Source organism: Sarcophilus harrisii, chromosome 1, assembly GCF_902635505.1.
Source record: "Sarcophilus harrisii chromosome 1, mSarHar1.11, whole genome shotgun sequence".
Classification (NCBI taxonomy): Eukaryota; Metazoa; Chordata; class Mammalia; order Dasyuromorphia; family Dasyuridae; genus Sarcophilus; species Sarcophilus harrisii.
The window spans coordinates 545398881-545415205 of record NC_045426.1 but is presented as its reverse complement, the minus strand read 5'-3'; the positions used below and the strand labels follow the sequence as shown (position 1 = coordinate 545415205).

The 16325-nt window shown below is 36.6% G+C and overlaps 1 protein-coding gene across 5 annotated transcripts in view; it reads right to left on the bottom strand.

Moving 5' to 3' along the window:
* Positions 1-601: 601 nt before the first annotated feature.
* The window catches only part of ATXN1 (ataxin 1), a 508201-nt gene continuing 492477 nt past the window's right edge, over positions 602-16325 (bottom strand). For all 5 annotated transcript variants that reach the window (XM_031946815.1, XM_031946814.1, XM_031946812.1 and 2 more), the window contains one exon: positions 602-6663. In XM_031946815.1, coding sequence (XP_031802675.1) covers positions 6133-6663 — 531 coding nt within the window. In that variant the 3' untranslated portion in view covers positions 602-6132. The remainder of the gene's footprint in view (positions 6664-16325) is intronic.

The window sequence follows — 16325 nt, the reverse complement described above, 5'->3', positions numbered from 1 at the left end:
TTTGGCCTCTGAATCACAAGAATTAAAAAAAATTAAAAGTAACCTGTTGCAAGTAAATTGTGGCTTTCAAATCAAAATCCATGTCTTTACCACGGCCCCCATTTCAATGAGGTATGAGGGGAGGGTGAGACAAAAGGCCAACTTTTTTTTTTCTTTTCTAATGAGTCCTTTATTTATTGGTAGCTAGGATCCTTTGTTACAAACACTTCTTGTTCAAGATTATATTCTTTGGATTTGTTGGAACAGGAAGTGCTGAAAATATTAAACATCTCAAAAAAAAGAAAAAAAGGAAAGGAGTTGCAATGGCTTACAAGTCAAAACTGGGAAGGGTGGGAGGAGAGGAGGGAGAAGCTCTGAGTATCTGTAGCACAGATACAGGTGGACAGTGCTCTCTCAGCTCAGAATAGAGTTCCTCCTCCCTCAAATGAGGGACTTGTGTAACAAAAACATAACATTAAGCATAGTTGTAGTTTAAGAGCTTTTGAAATAGTAACTCCTCCTGGCCATAACCATACAAATCCCGTCATCTAGACACGACAAATTTCTATTTACAAAAAAGGAAAAAAAAATAACCAACGTGTAACTTTTAATCTTTCTCTGCTTTTTTTTTTTTTTTACAAACAAGGTATGAAACTCACTGTTTCAACAGATCCATGTCTTTCAAACACTGAATGAATCATTTCAACATTCATTTTTCTTTTGTGCAATTTAAAAAAAAATTACCTGTACTCCTCAATGTGAGTGCTTCAGAAAAGTTTTTTTCTTAAGCTTTTCAAATTAGGTTTACATTAAAAAAAATATCTCCACAAGGTATAGTGCTACAAGGAAAGATTCTATCAGTAAGGTAACACATCTGAAGCGAGGTCTTCTATGTAAAAGAAATTTTAGCTCTGGAGTAGAGGTGTGCAAGTTGTTTGGAATTTCCCTATCAAAAGAAACACAACACTGTCCTTGGAAAATAGAAGAAACCAGCTGAACACAATATTATATTGTATGTGCTTTTTTTTTTTTTTTTAAAAGAAAAGTCATTTCTCTCTATATATATCTATTACTCAAAGTGTTCTTAAATTTTACATTTCAGAAATTTGGGATTAAACACAAAAAAGGGAATTAACAGCCCCCACTCCACTTACAAAAGTATAATTCATTTCCTTTGCTTTTCACATCACCACCATAGCATTGGGCAGGACTGCAGATTACGCAGATCCTATTCTTCTCGGGTGCCATTGTAGGTGACACGAGAAAGGAAGCGTGAAGGGTTTTAGCACAGCCTAGATCACTGTTTGTCCTGTTGCCATTCCCTCCACAGGAGCCGAGACAACTGCCAGATCTTGTGAATGGGGCCTTCTAGCCTAAGAACTCTGGTTCGCCCATCTCTGAAATAACACGGCATTAGTGTCTTAGAAAGCTTTCCAGATTTGTTTTTCACCAAAAGGAATTGATTTGCTTTAGTAGTAGTCATAAGTGTTAACAGGGTATTGTCAATTGTTTCCTTTGAAAAACAAAAACAAATAGACAAAAGAAAAACCCAAAGTTTTGGCAACAGATTTCTGTAAAGATAAAACTTTGTGCACAGAGTAGATTTTATGATCTCTAAAAGCTACAGTTCATTCTGAACATGTAGCATTGTATTGCAACCTATGCAGTCTCTAGGAAGTAGTCCACATGATGCAGGAAATCCAAACTCTCCTTGAAATTGAACAACCCTACCCCAGAGCAGACAAAGTGCTGCTTCTGGACACATCAGTGCACCACACACACGCCAGCCCCATCCCTGAGTTAAGAGGTGTGAAAGGTTCCGCAACGTTCCTTGATAGGGGAGACAGAGTAGTGATGCCAATTCCTGGTACACACATACACAAAAAAGTTGACACGAGAGGAGATTCACAATTCAGAGTTACAACTGGGATTGGAAGAAAAAATCGTCCCAGCCTGAATTCAGATGACTTGAAGGCGAATAGAGGTAAGATGGTAGGGATAGGGAGGGGGAAAAATCAAGAGAAAGTCATTATATGAATTTAAATGAAAATGAAATTTGGATTTCCACTAAGAAGGACTTGAGGTAAGTGGCATCGAACTCTATATCCCCCCCACCCCGATGTGGCCCAGACAAACTGAAACGATTCCTAAGTTAAACACTCTAAGGAACAGTCATTTATATATTTAGAAATCCCTATAAAGAGAGGTTTTTGTTATTTATTATTATTATTATTATTATTATTATTATTAATATTATTATTTATGTTTGCCCTGACTAATTTCTTGGTGATTGTGTTCCATTGTAAACGAAAAGGCCTGCTATTAGTTAAAACAAAACAAAATGAAACAAAACAAAAACCCAACTTGGTAAATATTGCAAAGTGGGCATTGTACAGAGAGGTACATGACTGATTTTCTTAAGCTGAATGATACCTAAATATTTCTATGCCTGTAATCGTTATTTTCACTACAGAAAACAAAACAAAACAATCCAAAACAACCAAAAGTGTGAGTTCATTGTATTGGGAGCAACAGTTCTGGAAGCCGTGAGCTAAGGCTAACCAGTTTCTGCCAGTTGAAAGAAATCCTCCCACCCCCAATACTAGTGAATCTTCTGTAACAGATGCTATTGTTGCTGCTGCTATTGAGTAAGGTGCCGCTACCATTTGGCTTGGGTTCCAAAAGCGAGTAGCTGACAGCACAGTCCTGAAAAGGGCACCAATGCTTGTGTCTGGACAGCACCCAGGATACACTGGGACCTGCACTCACCCAGAGATACAACTTCAGGCAAGGATACTGGTTCTACTTCTACTCATGTAAAAGACCATTTAGGATATGGATTGATTCCTGGCTAAACTGCTGATGGATCCATCACATGAATCTGCGTCCCCTTCATTTACCCTTTACATCTATACTATCACTTTTGTTGTCACTGGGGAAACTACAGCTCAGTCTTTTCTTTTTTTTTTAAATTTCTTTTCTCCTGGGTCTGGTCTGCATTTCTGTGTTGTTGGTTGTTATTGTTGAAATGTGAAGACAAATAGGACACTTCTTCAAAAGGTGAAAAGTCTCCTGCCCCTGAGTTGTGCATGCAGTACTCAGTGACAAAAGCAGGAAGAAGGGTGGTAAGGAATTATTTTTTAAATCTGCCCCATGTCTACAGAAGGTTCTGGGGAAAGAGAGCAAGAATAACCAAAAGAAAAGAGTATGAAAGGGAGCTATCAGCACACTGGTGAATCTACATTGGCACATGAAGTATTGCACATGCTAAAAAAAATAAATAAAAGCAAGAGAATCAAATAGGATAACATTGAAAAAGAACCGATTATTCTGTAATTCCTATACCTGAAATAGAAAGCACATAAATTATGATTATGTTCCTATTGCTCCAAATGGTATATGTTTTCCCATTTTAGTGTTGAATAATTCCATAAGTCCAGTAAGTTTGAAAGTCCTTAATTCTTGGTTTGTCCAAAGGTATGTGTCTTTCTGAGTACGTGTGAATCACCATCTATAGTAGTGCTGATGAAAGATAAGTCTGGACTGTGGCCCTATGTTTCTCTTACTATCAAAGATTAAAAAGAAAGAAAAGAAAAAGGAAAAGAAAAATAAAACCCATTGAATGCCAAGTGCCCTGAGCAGAGTGTATGGAAGATTAAGCTAGTTCTCCGAGCAGAAACATTTAAAAAATACAGCACTAAACAAGCAGTATGACTGCTATTTGCTAACATGCTGAGAAGTTAATAAAATTCAAGGAAATTCGAGAAGAGTTTCAAGCTATTTTAAACTTACTCAGATGTTTTTGGTACACCTCAGAAAATGGTACAAAAAGAATGAGTTCTGGTTTGAGCTAAATTTCAAGTAACAAACAAGAGAGTCAAAAATTAAGTTGATAATTGAATTTTCTGAAAATTTCTATAAGGACTTGGAAGTACTATGTTAAATGGCAGAAGAAATATCAGATGAAAATTTGTTCCATTTAGTTATTACAAGTCGAATATAGAAACAGTAAATTTGGTTTCTCCCCCTTATCTTTCCTTCCCCCCCCCATTGGTACAGTTTCTTAAAACCACTGTAAAAATGCAAACTCAAACCCCCAAATATTTCAGATTTCTGGGAATGAAAGACTGAAAACTCTGATACCTTTTCCTGTTTTGTACCAAACTCTGAAATCTAGATTTTATTTCAAATGGAAAAGAAGTCATTATTAAAATAATAATAACAATAATAACAATAACAATAATAATAATAAAATAAGTTTTCTTTAACAAAAAAACTTGATCACATATAGAAATGTCTATTACGGAAAACTTTCAATGAATCTGAAGATTTTCAGAGTTGTCCTGCTAAGTCCTGGTTCTTTGTGATAGATGTGATATAAAGATCAAAATGAACTCTGAAAGGAACATAACCTTATAAAACAGCCTAAAGCTTAGGCAGGTTAGAAAGAAATTGCTACATTTATTTATGCTCTTTCAGCCCCCTCCCTTTCCCATAATATTATTGGATAAAAACTGAAGGAACACTACATAAATGATAAACTCAAGATGTGCAAATTGCAAGACTCTTTAAAGTCCATTCTTTAAAAAAAAAAACACTGGACAAAAATGAGTATTTTTCCTCTATCCCTTTTCTCTCATTTTCTCTGATTTTCTGTCAGCTCTGCATTTTATTCTTTCTCAAGCATCAGAGCTTAAAAGTGCTCCTTTCAAGTTGCCCATGGTGGACGTTTACTGTCACATACTGGTTCATAATTCACATTCATCCCTTTAAACCACATAAAAACTTTCAACATCTTGCTTATGAGAAACTCTCCCTAACTGTACTAGAGTTGACAGTGTTGGGGGCAGGGAGGAATGGGAAAATAACTTCTCCGTGTATTTGTTTTTCTTCCCAAACAGATGAAAAGTGAGATACAGTACTAGTTGAGTGATAGACCAAGATGCTCGGGAATAAAGTGTGAATAGCATTTTAGGTGCTTAAAGACATTCTGTTCATTTTCCACATACCATTTTATGTGTCACGCTGAAATCTGAAAGAGTGGCACCGGTTCGTCCATAATTATGAACTATAAACAGTACTAGAGTCAAGAAAGACAAAAGATTTGCCAACTGAAGTGCAAACAGATTCGGTTTGCATTCTGTTGAAGGGGCAAGACATTATCTACCTCTTAGAAGCAAATGTCCATGGAAAACCCGATCTGCTTTTCTAACACTACATGGAAACTGAGAGTAAGCCTGTGCTGGCAGCTCGATAGAGTGTACCACTACCTCTTTCTCCATTTTCCTTAGGAGAAAACCCAACCCAACCCAACCTCAACAATGTAAGAGGAGGACCAGATTTTTTTCGTGAAGTTACACCCTTGCAATGTCATTAGCAAAGCAGAAATGGAATCCACATGTGGCAGTTGCTCTATGAAAAATATCAGTGCAGTCAGGCCCCATGGGGGAAAATATTTGTTTATATATAGATATATATTTATTGGATTAAAAGTCATTTTCATTGTAAAATAAGTTGAAGAGAAATGTGATTTTAAATTATTTGCTTCCTGCCTGATGCTTCTTGAAGATGCCTTAAAGCTGGGATCCTAATGTTGATTTTGTGTATGAGGACCTCATAATGACAATTGCGATGGAGCTTTAATTTCATGCTGTGAGTGAGAGAGACAGAGAGAGGCAGAGAGAAAGAGATAACTGCTTACATCTGCATCCATACACATGCACACACACACAAACACACATACATACAGACACATACAAGCAGAGGCACACATTCTCACACACTCACTCTGATTCTTCCATTCTAATTCCCTTTCTGTGGCCTCATGAGAAAGGATCAGCAGAAGTCAGCTGGACACCAGGTGTTTCTGCACTGTCAGAAAAAAGGCAGGAGCCAGGACGGATGCCATGTTTGTTTCCATTTAGACAGCTCCTGCCTTAGCTCCCAACCAACCTAATCACCGACAAACGTTTGTGGAAAAAAAAAAATGCACCAGTCTCCTGCATAAAACCAGCTGCAACTATAACAACAAGGTTATAACATAAACCTAAAATAAGATGATAACATGTAAATACTGGGTTATTTAGCCTACAGTACAGTAATCTGGATAAAAATGACAAGGGAGAGCCTAATTTCCTTTCCCCCAAAGAGCCTTTACTTGCCTACATTAGATCGACCTTCAATGCAAATCTTAACCTCCTGAGGAATAAAAGAAGGCTTGGGAAGAGTCAAAGGCGGCTCCTCATCTGATTTCTCTAGTTTCCGTGTTTCAGGTGCAGACCACCTCCTCTTCCTCGTTGCCATGGGCTTGCTGGGTTCTGTTTTGGTGAGCAAGGGTGCTGCAGGCAATCCTATTTTGTCTGGAAACTTTAGTTCCCCGTTCTCAGCTAGCATCTGTGAACTTCCCTGATTAATCCCATTTTCCTGCTCAGCATACCTGTGTCTACTTCCTCCTAGACTGTCATTCTTTGAATGCTTCAGCAAGATGCTGGCTGAATCCATGGGCTGGCCCTTTTTAACAGAGCCATTCTTCAGGTTTTTGAGGGTGAGCGAGATGCAGACATCCCCGACTGAGAGTTTGGAACATGGCAAATCAAAGAGCTGGCTGGTTCTCTCGGGGCAGCATGATGACCAGCCTTGTCCAAATACAAAAAAAGGATATTCTACCAAGACTTCAACACTGACCTGTGGAAAGAAAAGAGAAAAGAGAGAGAGAGAGAAGACAGAGAGAAGGGGTGGGAAGAAGGAGAAAAAGAAGGAAAAGGTGAAAAAAGAGGGAAAACAACTATGAAAATGTTTGTTTTTTAGTCATGGACATCAGGTGTAACTAGCCACCCAAACAAATAAGAAATGATTACTTTATAATCATATACTTACCAGATATAGTGATAGCAGAAATAAATGGCAAAGTCACAAATTCTAAAAAGCTACTCAGCATCTTTAATGATAACACATTGACATGACTGCTAGTATTATTTCTTGTTGAAATGAATCCATTAGCAAGTATTTAATGAGTTCATGCTATGGTCTTAGCCCTGTGCTAGGCACTATGGGGATTTATGAAAGTAATGTAAGATATGGTTTTGGTTGTCAAGAAAAGCACATATTAGTTGAAGATACATGACTAATAACATGAAACAATTGGAAAATAATCCACAAGAATATGGATAAGCTATTATTTCTTCAGGATGAAGAACTGTAAGTATGGCAGCTTCTCTAACCAATGCAGATCATACATCATCCTTGATTTAGTTAAGTCTTAGGGAATTGCTTGAGGCACATAAAGATTAAAAATGACTTGCCCGGGGTCAACAAAGCTAGGGAGGTTCAGAAATAGGAGATGCAGATGAACTCAGCTTCCTAACTCCATTCTAGAGTGCTCCTAGAAAGTGGGTCAGAATTAAAGTGAAAGATTTTATTATAGTATCCTTATTTCACCTCTTTAAGATATCAACGCAGAGAGACCGTATTCTCTTCATGGCTCCCTACCTTTAACTGGGTCCAAATTAATTCGCATGGCAAAGATAATGTTGAGAGGGAATTGGACTTAACTGTCTTAGTGTCCATACATATACAAAAGAGGTGGCCAAGGTATAGTATGCCTATAGTATAGACAAGTCATAACTTCTAACCTCTAACATTGTAGAAACCCCCTGCTTCTAGAAGGCAGACTATATTTAGGGCTTCCATGGTACAGTTTAAGTAATGTATTGTCAAAGAAGGCTTCCTGAATTGGGTTTACCTTGAAGAATGTGTAAAATTTGGAATAGTCAAAAGGAAAAAGGACACCATTCTAAATAGAATATGGTAGTGTCTAGGCAGATGCAACATTAATTTACTCTGTCAAAGCAATCCATCCATACTAGAACCACAACATTTCTCTTCATTTGATTGGCTTGTAGAGAAACAGAACTTTATTTGCTGGGAATAGATAGCAATGCTTAATAAAGGCAGAAACATGGACTGAAGGGGATGAAGGTTGCTATCTGTGGCTTCTTCACCCGGCCCAATCCAATCAAAGAGACTTTTGTCATCGGGGTTTACATAGGCACCCCAGCTTTTTGGTTTTGTTTGAAGTGGAGTTCCCAGGAAAGATTTTTTTTTTTGAGACTCAGTATAATGGGAACAACAAGGATCATGATAAAGTTTTAAGAAATTTCCTAATTTTAAGAAATTAAGAAGTCACATAAGCTGTCTGAGACTAGACACTTGTAACAATATCAGATAGAGAATGTTTAAAGAATAATCTTAGTCTGAGAGGTTCCCCCCTCCCAACCTTTTGTTAGTTTTCTTTGACTAGGTATCGTGAACCACAGTCTCAACTATGTAGGAAGAGAATGGTTGAACCACTATGTCGGAGAAGGACTTTCTAGTCACCACACCTTGGTAGAGGGATGCAGAGAACAGCTCAAAGGTTAGAGCATCTAAGAAAAAAGCAGAGATAACATGATAAATATTCGAGAATACCACCAGAACATCATCAGACAACATGAGCAATTCTACAGTATTAGGGCATAACTTGTCTCTGCTACACTTACTATACCTTGGCCACCTATTTTTTTTTTTTTTTTATAATAAATGAAGACTGGGACAGTTAAGTCTGATTTCCTCCCAACATTCTCTTTGCCATGCAAATTAATTTGGATCTAGTTAAAGGTATGGAGCCATGAAGAAGTTACAGTCTCGGTGTACTGATATCTTAAAGAGGTGAAATGAGGATATTGTAATAAAATTTTTTCACTTTAATTTTGACCCACTTTCTAGCCATGGCTTGTGGGATAGTCCCACTAATCCCTTTCCCACAACTATATTTTTTTATTCAGGTATTTTTTCATGTTTGAGGAACCATCATTTTTCCTTAGTCATCTATTTTAGCACCTGCCTTTTATTCCTTTGTATCCTTACTTATTTCTAGCTGTTCTTTCAAAAGATACCCTTTCTGGAAGATTTTAAGATTGAAGATCAGACTGTCATAATTTCACAAAGAAAAATCCTCTACTGATTGAATGTACCATTGGGAGAAAGTATATCCTCTCACATATTTTCTTTGCCCCCACTAATGTCTATCTTTTCATTTAGGGGAAGGAAAGAAATTTTTCCCATTGCAAAGTAGAACAGTGTAGTGATGTGCCTGGAGGAGATGAAAAAAAGAAAATGGATTGAATGCCTCCATTTCCTTAAGTAAATTTTCTCTTAATTCAACCATTTTTTGTGGGGGTGAGGATGAAAAGTTTATCTTTATCTGTTATTTTTAGCTTATTAGGCTGATGGACTGAGATCATGTTCTTTTTCTGCTTTGAACTAAGAAGTGTCTGAACAATAAGTGATCAGACTAAAACATCCATAGGAAATCAAGTGGTTGTGTGCTTAAGCGGACTTGAGACAGGTGATTTCTCTGAAATATTTAATCTCTTCAAAGTAATGTTACATATGGAAAAAAAAGACCAATATAACCATCTAAAGACATTAACAAAAGCACACGCACTTCATAGCAATCTGCATTTTTGGTCTGAATAAAGAAGGAAATACTGATTTGATACTCACAAATAAATCTGTATGGCAATTCTGGTATAGAAATTATTTTCCTCGTCAAGTTTCTATAGTCTCATTAGAATGGAGTTTTTCAGAAGCTTTCATATCTGAATATGTTATTTGTCACTCTAAGAGGTAGAATATAGATGAACCACTTTGATCAATTACTTCCTAAATTATTCCTGACATCTTACAAGTTAGAAAACTTGTAGCTTTTTGTTCCTTCTCATTACAAAACTCAAATAGTGGGTGGTAGGGAGAGAAGTTTTGCTGTAATTTCAGAGCTCAAAAATATACTTATAGGAACTGTGGAGAAGAGAGGAAAGGGGAAGAAGGACAATAAAGGCCATACTTTAAATCTACTAAATATGTTGATATCAATATCTTATGTTTAGAGAGAGGATGAGAGAAAAATCTTTGTTTTCATGTCAAAAGTCTTTTATCTTTCCTTTTAAATTCTGGATATCTCATTCCAAAGGTATTCCTCATGGTCCTAGAAAAGTGGGGACTCTGACTCTACTCTTATAAAAGCTTCAGGTTAAATTTAATAACATCATATATGCACTTAGTCAACAAGCATTTATTAAGCACTTACTACAGCCAGGCACTGGGGTAAATGCCAGTGATATGACTAAAGTGAAAATGTGGCTCTTGCCCTCAAGGAACTCCTATTCTAATGGAGGACACAACATGCAAACTATTTACATACATATGAGAGTTATACAGGATTGGTGGAAGGCAATCACAGAAAAAAGACATTAATGGGTGAATAGAGGAAGTAGGAGAGGTCAGGAAAGATAACCAGCAGAAAGTGAGAATGTATGACACAAGCACTTATTAAATACCTACTATGTGTTAAGCACTACACTAAACACTTTACAAATATCTCATTTGACCCTCATGACAACCTTGGGAGGTAGGGACTATTCTTACATCCATTTTACAGCTGAGGAAATTGAGGTTAAATGACTTGTCCAAAGTCACAGGGCTAGTAAATGTTGGAGGCTAGATTTGAATTTAGGTGTTCCTCATTTTGCCCAAGACTTGAATCCCATGAACTACTTAGCTCACCAAGGAAAGAAGGAAGCAAGGAAAACAGTTATATAAGTAGAAAGAGTATAGGAAGTAGATACATGTGAATAGTTCAAAGACCTGGAGTCAAGAGATAAGAGTATTATGTCTGAGGAACAGCAAAGTGGTAGACAGGTATTCCTGGATTATTGAATAAATGGAAGGAATAAAGTATAAGAAAACAGAAAAGCTAAGACTGGGCAAAGTTCTTAAGAGTTTGTATTTAACAAACTCCTAAGTTTTTGGAGGCATTTAGTCTCCAAAAATAGAGTAAGAAGAGACTTGAGGCAGGATGATCACAGAGAAAGCTACGGTTATAGTTCAGGTATGAGATGATGAAAGAAATACTAGGGTGGAAGTTTTGCAAGTGTGGAAAAGTGAACAGTTAGACGAGATACTATGAATATAGAAATGAAAAGATTTGGTAACAGATTGACTATATGGAGTAAATAAGTGGAAAGATAAGTTGACAATGACAGTGAAGTTAAGAGCCTTGATGATGTGGAAGATGGCAGTCTACTCAATAAAAATGGAGAAGTAAAGAAGAGAAGAAGGTTTTGGGTAAAATATAATGGTCTCTGCTTTAGACACATAAACTTCAGGATGCCTGCAAGATATACAGTTCAAAATATCCCCCCCAAAAGAGTTGGTACTAGGAAAATGGGGCTAAGGAGAAATGGGTCAGACATATAGATATGGGAATCATCTGCACAGAAATGATAAATTATCTCATGGGAGTTTTCCCTAAGTGAGACTGTGAGAGGAAGAGAGAGCTATGAATATCTAGAGAGGAGAAAATATCTATGAGAAGAATGTGGGCAATGGTGTCAAAGGCTGCACAAAAGACAAAGAGGCTGAAGCTTGAGAAAAGGCCATCAGATTTGGCAATTAAGAAATTACTGGCAACTTTCAGGATCAGTCAAATTAGGGTATGGAGCCTGATTATAACTGAATTAGGACTGAGTGAGGGGAAAGGGAATGGAGGCATGGATTAGAAGGTTAGCTGATAAGGCAATGAGAGATATGAGACATAGAACTGCTTGAAGCTCAACAGAAATGTTCTCTATAAAAATCATAGAGATAGCATGGTACAATGGACATGGGTGCTAGATGTGGTAACCTATCTTTGAATCCCTATTCTGCTACTTCCTAGTTGAGTGACCTTGGGCAGGCATTTGTCCTGTATTTCTCCCTCTGAAAACTGACTGAACTAATAGACTAATAAGGTCTCTTCTAGTCCTCTATTTATGACCCTATGAATTTAGACAAGTAGTCATTTAGGTTTTGCTTGTAGTCAGGGAACTCATTATCTCATGTTATATCCATTCTAGTTTTGAACAAGTCTGACTGCTTTTCCTAATATCAAGTATAAATCTTTTATTCTGCAATTTATACCAACTTCCTTTTTAAGAAGACAGCTTGATTAGTACAGCAAATTGAAAAGGATTACTCATTCTGAATGTCATCTCCTTTACCCTCCCCAACCCTCTAGCAGTTTTTTGAGGACCTGAATTATCTGGGTAACTATTTCCCATGTGAATTTAGCTAAAATATGTTTTCTCCCTCATTGTCATTTAAAAATCTTCTTTTATGTAGTGAAAAAACATTTCAAAACCTTTAAAATGAATAAATTTATATCTCAGAATTGCGCTCACAATCAGAATTTGTAAACAACCCAAATGTGAATTTAACATAAGATAATATTACTCACCAAAAGTAATTTCCAAAAGAACATGAATGCTATGTTCTGTTCTCTTAGAATTCTAAACCTAAAAAAACTACTGTTAGTTAAACTAGCCATTTTCTATTGAATAGAGATTATATAATAATATTACTTTTGAAGCTAGGAAGCATGTGTAATATTATTTTAAGCCACTGAAGTCTTTACGACAGCACTTCCCCCTCCACTGATAGCTCAATAACTATCTAATGACCAATTGTTGACTATTAAATTATTTTAGGTTTTGCATTTTCAAACCAATTCAACAAATACTTAGCGCTTACTATATGTAAGTCATTGTGGGAAAATAGAAGAGAGTAGAAAACAGTTCTTGCTCTGGGGGAACCTTACAGTCTGGATAAGAGGACAGTCATATATACATGGTACAATACATATACTCCAACAAATATTTACTACAGATAACAGGCATTACCACATATAAAATGTAGTGCAGAATTATATGAATAGCAACAAAAATGCTACAGAAGTTCAGAAGAGTAACAGGTCAATGAGTACTAGAAAGTTAATGGAACAAGGACTTCAGCTGGATCTTAAAGGATATAGTGGGATTTCAGTTGTAAGAGAGGAAAGGATACTAAGAATGGAGAGGGAATAAAAAATAGGAAATGTAGACATAAGAATAGTATGTGTTTTGGGTAATGTTTAGAAAATGATGGCATAAATATGTAGAATTATAAAAAATCTTTATACAAGTTAAAGCCCAATTTGCCTGGTTACCAAATGTTCTCATTTGTCTATCAAGTCAAAACAACTCATGATAATGGAAAATGAGTTGGATATGGAGTCAATCATAAAACCTGGGTTTGAATACTGGGTCTGCTTATTTATGTGATGCTGAGTAAGACACTTTTACCTCTCTGGATCTTTGTTTCCTCATCTGTAAAATGAATGATTTGGACCAGCTGACCTCTAAGATTCCTTCTAGCTCTAAAATCTCTGATACTTTTTTTGGAGAGATGGGAACCAGAAGAACTTAGTTTCTATCCTCTCATTTCCTCTTAAGGTCCTTCATACCTTCCTGTAAGTCCTGTCTCCTTGTCTCAGCCTGGATGAACCTTCTCTCCATTATCCATGGTGTCATCTAACCTACTGACATAATATTAGGACCTTGGAACCTTACCTTTTGCCCCACTTCTGAACCATAAGGACTTCTGTGCTTTCCTTTGCAACCTGAAGCTGAACTTTTTTGCATGCATTATCTCCTTCAATTAAAGTGTGAGCTTCTTAATAGCAAAGACTAGTTCGTTATTTGTTTGTATCTTTAGCACTTAAGTAGTGTTTGAAAAATATAAATGCTTAATACATTTTTTTCCCCACTCATTCAGGAATACTATAATATCTATTTGCCACCAGAGGGCAATGTTCTAACAATAGGCTCGCTCCTTTGAGATCAATAGCACAGGGTACATTTCTGTTTGTGCAAGCCATTCACTTTCTTGGCACAACTACTACTGACTCTATTTACCTTGATTCATTGTAATTGAATAGAATCTATAGGTCTACCCTGTCTCTCAAGAATGAATTTTGAGAGTAGAAGACGCTAAACTCCCTTATGACCAAGACCATATTTCTTGGTCATGAGTTTGCTGCTCTATTTCTCTCTTCCCTTTAGTAACATTTGTCAGATAATGAGTTATGATTTTATTGATGAAATTTTAGTTATTTCCTATTTATATTAGTGGCTTCTATGTTTCTTCCTTTTATTTATGGTACTGTACATTTTAAGTATCTTAACCTTTCATCTGATTTAGTTCATCATTTGATGAACTAAAGAAAAGCAAGATAACACAAAGATCAAGTTGGCTTCATTTTTCATCTTTTGGTTTAATTTCCTACTCATCCCTTTCCCACCTTTAACACACACATACACACACACACACACACACACACACACCATATATAGCACGCACATACATTTAGGACTTGCAACAGCAAAGGCAAATTGGAAAAATCATTTTTTTTGGTATTTACATCAACATCTAAATTCATCTTTTCCAAACACCCTTTTAATCTACTATTTATTATTCTGGCCTCATCACTACTTATTTTCTCTTCTAAGCCTAATATTTTTTAATCTAATGAAACCTGAAACTAGAAACTGAGTATCATAGGATTTATTGCTGAAAATGACCTTAAAGATCATCTCATCCTATCTCTTTATTTTACAAATGAGGAGACTGAAGTCCAGGTAGATTAGGTGACTTTTTTTGAGGTTATATAAGTGTTAAAATAGCAAAGCTGTGATTTGAACTGATTCTCTAGAATGGGAGTTAGAAGACTTCAATTCAAATAATAGCTCTATCATTTACTGCCTAGGTAACGTTAAGTAAGTCGCTTAACTTAGATGGGTTGTTCTCTCATCTGTAAAACAAATGGAGTTGGACTAGATTATATCTCAGATCCCTTTGTGTTCTAATTGTATAATCCCATGTGATTTTCACTCTGCCAAACTTCCTCTCCCTGCTGCTGCTGCTGCTTTTTATAATAAAGCACCCTTCCTTTCCCAACCTACCATAAGATCTAGCTGCATCACCAGTTCATGTGCTCATTCATAAAAGAAACACCAGGGTGGAAAGGAAATCCTTACCTGATGTTATCTAAAGAAGACCTAATTATATATCATCTACCTGACTGGCTGGTAACTCATCTTCTATGCAATTTCCAAATCCAGTGTTTGTATAATCAATCAAGAAATTAACCTGGAGGTATTAAACACATACTCTGTATGTGTGTGTGTGTGTGTGTGTGTGTGTGTGTGTATTAGGGGAGGGAGGGAGAGAAAAAGAGCCAGGTCCTGGGGAGTATAAAATTGCATGAAAAAAACCAACAGTAAACATCTTCTTTATCCAAGCAGCTCTACATATACACACATATATTTATATTTTGTTTGATTGTATATTTCAGCCTTAGATTAATCTATGTGTATATACACACATATGTACACATCACCAGAAACAAGATGCAGAGAAAACAAAACGTCTGTTGTTAAAATATGTCTCCCTTTTCCCTACCAAGAAGGCCATGTTTTCACAAATGGGAAGGGCATCTGTTTTATGCCTGGTGCTCTCCAAAATAGGAATATCCTGCCTAGAGCTGGAGAGTAAAGAAGTCACTCTCAGGCTGGGCCACCGGGCAGGCACCCTTCTTTCAGGTTTTGATTTTGCCTTGGAGAGTCTGTGAAATTGAAACCTACTCATTTGGGTTCCATTGGTATGATTTCATCTTGTTTATACCTGTAGAGAAGAGCCCACTTCTCTTTTAAGTCCCCTTTTCTTAAGCATCCTTTTGAAACTATTAAAACCAGAGAATCCTGTGTCAGTGGTGAAGGGGATGAGAGAGAGAGAGATCTATTTATTTCAGTGTTTAAAAATCATTAATAAAAACAGTCAAAACTTTTCTGTGGAAGATGAGAATATTTGTGAGTGTTTCTATTTAAGTCACTTAATCATGCTAATTCCAAGTGTGACTCAGTGTTTGCTGGAAGCCTTTCAGGTTGTTCAGTAAACCCATGTCCTGGTGGGCACCCAAATGATGCTGACAAACCATGCTGTAAACACAAACTTTAAATGAAAATTCCATCAGGACATGGAACACAAACTACGGTCACACAAAGCTTTGATTGTGCTAAGACATGCACATTAGGACCTTAAGTGCTGGCTCTCTGCCATGCTTCATTTGACAAATCAGGAGGTGTAGATGAAAAGGGATTCTGACATGACCGTTTTTCACTGGACTAAAACATGCATTCAAATGGTCCCACTTCCTTTTTCCTGGGGATCTACAGAGTTTCCACAGAGACCTGATACCTAAAGAAGGCACTGATAAAAACTCAATCAAAAAACATGCACGTTGAAAAAAAATGATGCTCACTTCTCTACTCCACTAAATTGGCATAGATGTTTAACATAAAGACTAGCTTTAGTAGAAGAGCAAAACAATATAAAAACACTGGCCCTTGAGTCAGAAGACTTTGATTCAAATTCTCTTTCTGACCCTATCTCAG